This window comes from Mustela nivalis (assembly GCF_964662115.1).
Source record: "Mustela nivalis genome assembly, chromosome: 12".
Taxonomy (NCBI): Eukaryota; Metazoa; Chordata; class Mammalia; order Carnivora; family Mustelidae; genus Mustela; species Mustela nivalis.
The window spans coordinates 15405454-15416917 of NC_139031.1; the positions used below are offsets into that span (position 1 = coordinate 15405454).

Sequence of the window (11464 nt, forward strand, 5' to 3'; positions counted from 1 at the left end):
GTACCTCAGCTTGGGTGGCTTCAACAGCAGAAATCCGTCTTCTCACAACTGTGCGGGCTGCAAGGCCAAGATCAGGGTTTCTGCAGGGCTGAGTCTGACGGCTGTGAGGGAAGGATCTGTTCAGACCTCTTTTTTTTTTTTTTTTTTACTTTTGGCTCATAGATAGCCACCTTGTCCCTGTGTCTTCACATAGTTTTCACTCTGTGCATGTCTATGTTCAAATTCCCTCTTTTAAGGACACCAGTCTTTGGGTGAGGGCCCACCCTAATGACCTCATTTTAACTTACTTACCTCTAAAAAGACCCTCTCCAGGAAATTCAGATTCTGAGGTATGAGGGTCAGGAACTCGATATGAATTTTTTTTTTAAAGAAATCACAAGTAGAAGGAGAGGCAGGCAGAGAGAGAGAGGGAAGCAGGCTCCCCGCTGAGCAGAGAGCCCGGTGCGGGACTCGATCCCAGGACCCTGAGATCATGACCTGAGCTGAAGGCAGCGGCTTAACCCACTGAGCCACCCAGGTGCCCCTCGATATGAATTTTGAGGAAAACCTAATTCAGCCTGTAGCAAGATACATAGAATCAGTTGGAACAACAACAACAAAAACCCATTGGGGAAGGAAATAAGAAATGATTTATGGAGCTGTACCTACTGAACTTTTAAATATTCTAGACTTCAAACTTTTCCCCTTGACATAAATCAAAATTTGACTTTTGTTTCATGTAATGTTAAACATCAGGTACAATAAGAGAAAGTGATGATATGCTAAGTGGGAACTACTTATTATTGATTCTAATAATACTCTGCATTCCTGGTTTAGGCTACCGACATATAAGATCTGATCGTATGACAGCTTTTCTCCCTGGGCCTTCCTTCTTGCAGAAACCAGCTTTTGAACATTTACCTGTCATGTCAGAAATATCTCTTTCCTGTGTGGGGGTGGAAGTGAAGAAGGGGGAGGTCTTCCGAGTGGTGCGCAGAGGGAGCGGCAGATGCTTTTGCTGCACACAGGAAACCCCTCGTTAGTTCACGGCCCCATGTTTTTCTACGTCTGTGTGAGCACATGCGCACATGGACCACTGTGCCTAACTCGAGTTCTTTACACTAACTTTGGAAGACATGAGAATGAAGTCAGAGCTTCGTTCTACCTGTCACTACTAGCCGTCACTACCAGCAGCTGTGACAACGTGTAGTGACGGGACACCCCTGCACGTGCACGCACACCCCCGAGCATAAGCATCAGAAATGCATGCCTTCCACAGGCAGCTTCCCTTGCATTAGTTATGTTCGCCTCTCTTCAGTTTAGCTAGTATTTAAAGACAAAATTTAGCACGTGAACATCAAATTCACCCCCTGCAACACACACAGCTGTTGTTTTCCTTCTGTAACTTGTATACAAGTGAGAACACCATGGATTAAAGGCCTTAGAGATGATGCCCTTCTGATCCCCTTCCTCTCTGCTCTTCTCCTGTGACTCAGAGGGAAAATCCACACAAATGTTCAGCTGTTCCACACCAGTGAATGGGTGGAGCTAATACAGGAGGTTCCCTAGGCTTGTTGCTGATGGTCTTCCCGGTCTCCCATACACAGAGGTCCGATCAGGGCATCACCCCAACGCACTCATGACTGCTGAATAAAGAAAGTGCGTCCTAACAAGGGTCCCTTTCACGATTGGCTGGGGAAGCCAAAAGGTGTCTCCACTTCCTTTAAAGAAAGGAGAATGGAGAGATGGGAGGGAAAAGTGGCTGAAAGGATAGAGCGCCGGGTCTTGGGTCAAGGGGTGGGGGTTACTTTACCACTGCTGGGTGACTTGCTTTGGCCCGGAACTGACAAGATTAGTGTCTTATTAAGCTTCCTCTGTGTGATCAATGAAGTAATCCACAGTAAGTACAGTTAAATCTGTATTACTCACCAGCATTTTCACAGTTGAACTTTGTTTTGAGGAGATGCAGTTCAACGCTGAGTCACCTCTCAGAGTAAGTGGGGGCAAGACAGAGATTCTCCATGGAGCCCAGACATGGTTAGCCTGACAGCCGTCTAGACAGATGTGTACTATCTTTTATCTAGCACGCACCGTCCTGTCTACTTAATAGCAGAAAGGACAGGTCAGGAGGACAGATGGTTGAGAGGGAGAGGTAGGTATTGTGCAACACAACTGATGAGTGCAAAGGAAGGTGGATGGTGAGGGAGAGAACCCGTATGCACGTGTGGGCAGCACCGAGGAGCGGTTTGGATGTGTGCAGTCCATACGTAATCCTGGAAGTAAACGCACGCAGTCAACAAGAGGAAACAAAGCAAGTGGTATTCCAAAATAAGAAATCGAAGAAGAAATAAAAGAATAATTGCACAGATAGTGGACTAATCAGATCAGAGAATGATTTAAGAAAAAAAAGTGTAAAGATTATACGTTGGATTTTTAAATAGAAAATTCTTTCTGTGTTGTGCAACTTAATATATGCTACCCCACTTTAAAGTGAAATGTTGGGAAATTTTAATGAAGGAGGCTGAGCTGTCTAGTACCCGGTCGGATTTTAGGCGGATCACTGAGTTGTGTAACTCGGGATTTAAAAGCCTTATTACCAGTTCTAAGGAAGAGCTAGGTAAGACGAGGGATTAGGTATTTTCAGGTACCCAGGTGGCTAATTCTGAAGCACAAGCAAGTTCCTTTAAATAGGTTCATGAAACAGTAAAAGAATGGTGGTGGTTTCCAGCCTTTTGGACATATCTACATTGTAACTATACGCTGACCGTGATATGATCGTTTCTCTAATGGTTTTTTTAAATAAAGTTTTTATTGGGGTGCCTGGGTGGCTCAGGGGGTTAAAGCTTCTGCCTTCAGCTCAGGTCATGATCTCAGGGTCCTGGGATCAAGCCCCACATTGGGCTCTCTGCTCAGCGGGGAGCCTGCTTCCCTCTCACTCTCTGTCTACTTGTGATCTCTCTCTGTCAAATAAATAAATAAAATTTAAAAAAAAATAAATCAAGGTTTTATTTATTTGAGAGAGACAGATAGAGAGCAGGAAGGGGCAGGAGAAGGAGAAGTAGGCTCTGATGCGGGGCTTGATCCGAGGACCCTAGGCCAAAGGCAGACGCTTAACTGACGGAGCTGCCCAGGTGCCCCAGTTCTCATGATTTATTGAATGAGTCTCCAAAGGCTAGTTTCCATGGCTCTGGCATGGCTCTGGCATGGCTCTCGCTGGCCTTGCCTTCCTGCTCTCTGAATCTAGCATGTCCGTTTCTGACTGTCCATGCCTCTTCCTTTATGAATTCTAACTGTAAGAAGGTGCAAATCTCTTTTTTCTATTCCAGTAAGTAGTTCTTGCCACTGGTTTAGTGACCCAAAGCTACTTCATTGAAGTCAATAGCAAACAGAGTTGAACTCACGGTAGTTAAAATCCAGGCTTCACTCAACCATTTCATCCCTCAATTCCTTTTCATGCTTTCTGGGGGCACAGGCAGGCCCTCTGAAAAAACAAAAAAAAAAAAAACAAAAAGAAACAAATCAAACCAAGACGTTTTGCTAAGAAAATGAGATAAGCTTGTTCCAGAATTCTCAACTCTTCTTCTCTTGACATAGCATCTCCCTGGAGTTCTCTGAAAACCTTTACATTGTTATCTTTCTTCCAAGATCCACTCCCCCAACTTTCTCTCCGATTTCCTGAATCCTGAAAACAGGAGCAGGTGTTTACTTGTACCAACTGCGTGGCGGTCCTGTTCCTAAAAGGACCTGTGATGGATGAAAAAGAGATGATGCACGCCGTTGATTACTGGCCTTTTGAGAACAAGTTTGCTGGGATGGGGTCCGACAGTAGTCACTGCTAGGGATGTCGATGATTACTGCCTTTCCGGAAAGAAATTTGTCAGTGCATATCTAGAGCTTTCCAAAGGCCCTACCCTTTGGTCCAGCAGATCCTCTTCTGATAATCTGTACAACACTTTACAATATTGTGATTTGTACAAAATGTGCATTGCAAACCTATTTGTGGTAATAAAAAGTGAGAACAAGCTAACTGACCAACAAAAGAGGGAAGGTTACAAAACATATGGACCGAGATGCCATAAAGGAATCCTCTGTGGGCATGCTTCAAAGTAGATGCAGTGGTATGGAAATAAGTTTTAGTATAAAATACTTTATCAACCGTCACTATATTCCTACTAAGAGTATATGTTAGATATAGTCATGGAAAGAATACAAATAGAGGGGCGCCTGGGTGGCTCAGTGGGTTAAAGCCTCTGCCTTCAGCTCAGGTCATGATCTCAGGGTCCTGGGATCGAGCCCCTTGTCGGGCTCTCTGCTCAGCAGGGAGTCTGCTTCCTCCCTCTCTCTCTGTCTGCCTCTCTGCCTACTTGTGATCTCTGTCTGTCAAATAAATAAATAAAAATCTTAAAAAAAAATACAAATAGAACCCACGGTGAAGAGTGTTCTGTCTGCATTTTGAAAATATGGGTGATTTCTGTTAACATATATCTGTTTCTTTACTTTCCATATAAGCTGGTATTACTTTTAAAACCAGCAAAGTAATATTTTTAAGAAGAATAAAATAACAGAGCGAGGAGAAACTCCTTACCTTCAGGCTGAATTTCCTGTAGACTTTCTTTTTCTCCCTAGTAACTAATTCTTCCCGAGGATACTGTATCTTTTACAGCGAGGATACTGTATCTTTTACAGCGTAGGCATCAATGATGCCATGAGAAACTAGGAAGAAGAGAAACAGACATTGAGGTCATCAAAACAGCTGCCACATACCCATGATTCCAACTAAAAATACATACTTTTAGAGTACTTTACAATTTTTGGAAGACTCTCACAGCATGCACTCTTGAAATCTTATAAGCTCTACGAAAGCAGAATTTTGCCTTGTTTGCCATCATCTCCTAGCATCTAGAACAGTGCCGGGTACACAGTGGATATAGGGTTATATTTGCTAAATGAAGAAATGAATGTTTCTTGAACAGTGGTGGTCAAATAGGATATTAGAGGTTGTAAGCTCACACAATATTCATGATGTCCCTCTCCAGAGGACAGACTAGGTGTTCTTATCCTCAGTTTATAGGAAACAGATGTCAAATGATCAATTTGCTCAACATCACAGAGCTGGTAAAAGGAAGGATCCGGATTAGAATAATTCTTTGAGGATTTGGTTCTTAGTATGATTCGAGCAGAATTTCATGGTTTCCTTCTTGCCCTACTAAACAAAGGCTGTGATGCCACTTACTTCTTAAAGATTTTGTTTTCTAATCAGAATTTTTAAAATGTATAGGTTCAGAATTGACTGTAGCATGACTCTCATTAATCCCTTTGTTAAATTACTATGTTAAATTTTAAATTAAAAATTCTCATGATGCACAGCAAGAGCTATGCTTCATGAGAATTTTCCTTGGTAAATTTTGATTTTTCAAAATAGAATACTGTCAGGGTGGCCCTCCAGGTGACTCATAGCCATGTGAGCAACCCGAATCCTTTCTGGAGTGTTCCTCCTTAAGGAAAGTCTTGGGACTTTCTAAATACTTTCAAATATATCTTGAACAAAACAACCTGTTTCTTTCTGAGCAACATGAAATACACACGTATCAGGAGAAAAGAAGGACTACTATCCTCCATCACCTCAAAAAGTGGCCAAAAAAGAATGAAAGTCTTTATAAACCTAGGAAAGGAAAACACATTAAGGGCACCCCTGTGAGTGTTCGTGCAGTAGGTCCCAGGGGGGATCATCCAAGCGAACAAAACAAGCCACTTTTCAGGCAGGTGCCCTTTGAGCTCACATGTCCACAGTGGCTCACTTCCTGTTGGCATCCCTTTGAGCCCCACATCCTCAGTCCCCGTGGGGAAGAGTGACATGGAGCCTGGGGTGTTATTTCATGTGCGGCGTGTGTGTCCTTCCTTCCGTTGTCTTGGCTCTTTTCACTGGCAACTACGGTGCCCGGCCGTTGGACATCAGGATACCGCTCACAGAGGCTCTTACAACCTTTGAGAGTAGCCGCTGTGTGACGGTCACAAACAAAACACTTGCTTATGCTGGTGTAGCCCTGCTCCAAGCCGATTCGTGACCCTCATACGCACGGCAGATTTCTCTCCCTGTAACCTCGATGGGCTGTTAAGACGGGACAGAACTCTCTCACAGAGTTAATTCGGTCTTCTATTTTAAAGATAAGAGAAAGGGTTGAGGAATCTGTGATAGCGTTCAGGGATGTATGTTTGTAATTTTCTTCTTTATAAAATAGCTTTAAGGAGATACTGAAATACTGCAAGATTGTGACGGCACTCCTTCCTTTCCTTGAAAAACACGAATGAATTGACTGTTTCCTATCCACGTGTTCATTTCTTCGCTTTTAGGCAACAAATACTTCATGAGCACCTGTCAGGTGCCAGGCACTAAGACACCGATGTAAATGATAGAGACGGTCTTCTGCCCTCACAGGAAGAGGGAAACGTAGATTAATTAGCTATGAAATTAGAATTGAACAATGAATTTTCTAAGAGCAGTGAGAGGCACATGGAAGTGTCTGACTACGGGTGGAAGCTGCTTAGTTTGGGGGTTCTGGGCAGGTTTCCTTAAGGAACTGAAGTCGAAACGAAGGTCTCAAGGATGAGCCGATGGTGGCTAAGCGAGGCTGAGGGGGTAGGGGAAGAGCGGGAGGAGAGAATGCCGCGCATAATGGCTGAGGTCATCTAGGCATTCCTTTGACACACTGGAGACAATTTTTGACACAATTTAGTCATTTGGCTGAGGTGAAAATAAGCAAAGAAACCTCAAGGAAGCACCCTCAGGAAGAGGAGGGCGTGGTGAGCCAGTGAGGCAGGAGTTCTTGTCATGGGAGAGATTCATTTACCTCACTGAGAAGCTGCCAGTCAGCTGTCACGCGCTAGGCCCTGTGCTGGCGGCTCGGGAAGGAACAGTGGGGCGGGATTCTGCCCTCACGTAGCTTATGCTTAGGGGCGACTACAGTACGAACGGTCAGTGCTCTGAGAGAAGAGATACAGAGAGAAGGCTTCTAACGCAGACCAAGCAGAGAACCAACTAGAAGTTGGTGTCAACCCTGGTACCTAAAGGATGGCAGGCATTAACCAGATGGAGGTGGTGGTGGTGGGGGGGTGCAGACCTGACGGAATGAAAAGGAGGTTTGAAGGCCAAAGACTAGGGGAGAAAAAGAATGATGTGCTCCAGGAACTGAAATAGGCAGAAGGGTAGAGACTCAAGCCAAGGGAGGGGACCTGAGTGACGGCCAAGAGACAAGTGCAGAGCAAGACCAGCTGCATTTACTAGAGACGGGTGAGCAACGGAAGCTGTGGGAGGAGGTCAGACAATGGCCGCTCATTTGATTCTACAGCCAGATCGAGGTGGACCCTGAGGAATGACTAACACTCTTTTGGACTCCATTTCTTCAGCACCTACATAGGGCAGATGGACTAGGTTCTTTGCAGATTGTAGATTTGATGATACTATTTAAAAACCCTCATGTAGAGGGGCACCTGGGTGGCTCAGTCATTAAGCCTCTGCCTTCAGCTCAGGTCGTGATCCCAGGGTCCTGGGACTGAGTCCCGCCTGAATACCTCCCTGCTCAGCCAGGAGCCTGCTTCTCCCTCTACCTCTGCTTCTCCCCTGCTTGTGCTCTCTCCCTCTCTCAAATAAATACATAAATATTTAAATAAACACCCTCATGGAGAGTGGGTAAAGCCTGAGAGGCTGTTCCTAAGTTTTTGAGGCCACAGAGACAAGCAGTGACAACACTGACACACTGGAGACAATTTTTGACACAATTTAGTCATTTGGCTGAGGTGAAAATAAGCAAACATTCATATAGTCTGTCTGTAAAATGTACATAAGTCACCAAAAAAAAAAAAAAATGCTTTTGTTTGGAAGCAATATTACCAACCTAAGTTTCTTCCTTATTCTTTTTTATGTGAGAAACCAAACTGACCTCATGCAAATAGAATTTAATCCTTCTTCCTACTACTTTCTACTTCGATTTGAACCCAGCGTGGTCTTAAGGTCTCCAGTGTATCAAAGAAATGCCCAGATGACTGGCCAGCAGTGTCAAAAAGAAAACTTTCTGATTGGCATTATACAGATTAAATGGGCAATTGGTTGATTTCTTGGTATTTAGCATGTTGTTAATTAGTGAATTTAAACTATGGGCATTCCCCAGTAGGGGATTTGGAGAATTTGAGATCAGAGAGACTACAATTCTACTCCAGCTGACATCCCAGATTATTCTATGAGGATACCTTTCTAATAAACAGCTGTTGATTAAAATGTCAACCAAAGACTGGGAATTATTCAATGTTAAGGCACTGACTATTCAGAAATAAAACAGAATTTGACTTTATAGGTATCTTTGAACTCGGAAGTTCTGGTCATCTTACCTTTCATGGGTCCAAAGGAGGGGACATTTATAAAGACAAGCAAAAACAGAGTGAAAGTTTAAGTCTCTTCAGTTTAGGTAGAAAGGGAAGGACGGGCATGAACAAAGTGAAAGCTGGCGAACAGCAATTTAGCAGGACGTTAGCAACTCCTGGAGTAATGGCGTGTGATGCCCTCTTGAAGCTTGAGTAAGGAGCATAGGACTTTGTATGGAAATATTACTTCACCTAGTAAATAATGGGCTTTCAATCTTATCAGAAGAAATGATGAGGATTAGGGGGAAAAAAAAGTTCAAGCTGTGCCTAGGTCTAAGCTTGGGTTTTACAATGTACGTGTTTGGCATTACGTTCCCTAGGCTCCTCTTGGACACAGGCCCCGTGATCCAGTGAACAGGGCCTGCTTACCATGACTATTGTCCCAGTACTCCTCTGTCACTCAGCACATTCAGGAACCTGCTCAGTCAGTGTGTCTTGGGGATGATGAAGAATATTAATAATACGGAGAAATGGCCTCTTGTTCTTAGCGGTTTCATTAGGGTGATAATAGTCTAACCTTTATTGAGAACAGGCTGTTAAACCATGGTTTAACAGGGAATTTTCTACAACTCGTTTAATGAGGATATTGACCCTAGAAAGTGGTACGATTCGTATGCCCATTCACAGGTGAAGGATCTGAGACAAATAACACGACTGGCTTTCCAGAAGCCTCAGCTTGGCTTAGTGGTGGAGCCAGGACTCACATGCCAGCAGTCCCACTCCAGAGCCCGTACCTGACCCCTCTGTTTCTACCACTACTGTGGGCCAGACAGGGGGAAGGATCTTAAAAACATTTGGCAATAGCCTTTCACTTGCTAGCCTAGCGATTCTGGTTGTTCTCATCTTTGGAGCCCTGTTCCACACTGCATTCTCTTCGGCCTAGGAAAAGGGAGAGAGCAGGATGATTGACTGGAAAAGGACAAGATGTTTTTATTTAAATCCTCAGTGGGTTAAAGCCTCTGCCTTCAGCTCAGGTCATGATCTCAGGGTCCTGGAATCGAGCCCCGCATCAGGCTCTCTGCTCAGCGGGGAGCCTGCTTCCCCACCCCTTCTCTCTCTGCCTGCCTCTCTGCCTACTTGAGATCTCTCTGTGTGTCAAATAAATAAAATCTTAAAAAAAAAAAAATCCTCATGGTTTTACTTACCCAGTTTAGCTCAAGTTGGGACTTTCCATTGGCTTCATCCAAGGCGAGAAGACTAGAGAGTCAAAGCTCCTTGTGGTTCAGAGCTGGTCCTTCAGATACAGATCACTGGCGAATATATAAACAAAGAGCAAATCAGGAGAGAAGGCACTTTGAAATTGGCAGGAAAAATGCTTATTAACAGCCCCATGGAAAGGGCATATGGGGCGTGAGGGGGCTAAGCAGAGCTTTTATACCTCTCCACCGAGCAGTGGGGATCCTGGTGTGTTCTCTCACAGAGGTCTGCCCTCCTTCTCTTTTCTAAGTAGGAGCCTCAGACAGTATTTTGAATATCAAAATGGGAGCAACCAATAAGATGACAGGCATCTACAGGTGTCCGCATGAAGGAAGGCTGTATCCCTCCTGCCTGCTCTCCGAGGCACTCTCCTGGCAAAGCAGGTTCACACACACACATGTGCCTTGTCCCTCTATCTAATCATTTCATTCCCAGATGATGACAGCTGGCCCGTGAAAAACGAGGGATAGAACCGCTTGGGTCCACTTAGATGTGATTTTTTTTTTTTAAATAAATACAGTACTGTATCAATAGCATTTTTTCTCTAGCTTCCTTTATTGTAAGAATACGGTATATAATATGTACACAAAATGTGTGTTAATGAACTATGTATGTTATTAGTAAGGGATCCAAGCTATGAATAATTAAGTTTGAGGGGATAAGAAGTTACATGCAGATTTTCAACCACATGGAGGGTTGAAAATCCCATGCATTGTTCTAGGGTTAACTGTAAAAGAAAAGTACCCCCATTGTGTACTAACGGGATGATTTTTTTTCCCCCTCTTTTTCATCACAGCAGAATCTAAGAAGAAGAAAAAGGAAGGCAAGAAACAGGAGAAGATGCTGGACTAATGGGTGCCGCCTTCTGTGGAACACAAAAAGGATGTCAGCAAACAGGATCAGTTAACTATTGCATTTATACCTATGTAGGCTTTTTATTCAACAGTTATCTATAGCTTAAGTACACGATAGGCAAAAACAAAAAAACAAAAATTTTGTAGTAGTGTTTTTTTTTTAAATGTATACCATAGGACCACTAGGGGCTTATAATAAAGGACTGTAATCCTATTTAGAAAGTTGACTTATAGTATATGATACATGGTAGAGAACTGAGGTAAGTTTTTTTGGAGTTATGTGGTATTTTACATTTAAATTTTTTTTTTTTTTTACTTTTTTTCTTTTGCCAGCAATTAAGTGTTATGACCATGTAAACTACTTTTCTTGTTAATTTTTTCACCTAGACTTTTTTTTCCCAATGGAGAAAAACATACATACTAAACAAAACAGCAATAAACTATAATCATCCTATCTGAGGAAAATATCTTGTTTTCTGCCAATGGATTAAAAAAAACAAAAAAACAAAAAACTTTGGTTAGCAAAATGGGGGGAGGGGGCACAGGAAGCCCTAATTCAATGTTGCTTTTTTTTTCTTTTCTTTTCTTTCTTTCTTTTTTTTTTTTTTTTAAGAAAAGCATTAAAAGAAATTCACTTTGGCAGGAACATTTGTTTTCTTGATGAAATTATTTTTCCTTCTGAGGAAAAAAAAGACTAGGAAAATAAATCAAGGTGATGCTGAAAAAAGGTGCTTTTGTGTGCAGTGATTTGCTATTGCAACCCTCTTCCATGGTCTCCTACACTCCCACATTAACCTGCTATCAGACAAACTAAATCACTCAGGCACAAATGTTATAGAGGGTTTAGTTATACACAGCATAGATGTAAATGTACATCTCTGTATTTTTTTTAAAAAGATTTTATTTATTTATTTAACAGAGAGAGCGAGAGAGATCACAAGTAGGCAGAGAGGCAGGCAGAGAGAGGGGGCGAAGCAGGCTCCCCACTGAGCAGAGAGCCCCATGTGAGGCTCGATCAC

At 43.0% G+C, this 11464-nt stretch overlaps 1 protein-coding gene across 2 annotated transcripts in view; it reads left to right on the forward strand.

Moving 5' to 3' along the window:
* PTN (pleiotrophin) overlaps window positions 1–11172 on the forward strand; it is a 101321-nt gene extending 90149 nt beyond the window's left edge. The window contains exon 5 of one of the 2 annotated variants that reach the window (XM_082692170.1): window positions 10391–11172. In XM_082692170.1, coding sequence (XP_082548296.1) covers window positions 10391–10443 — 53 coding nt within the window. In that variant the 3' untranslated portion in view covers window positions 10444–11172. Of the gene's footprint in view, window positions 1–10387 lie in introns of both variants that reach the window. The other variant, XM_082692169.1, reaches the window with a different exon arrangement.
* Window positions 11173–11464: the final 292 nt, after the last annotated feature.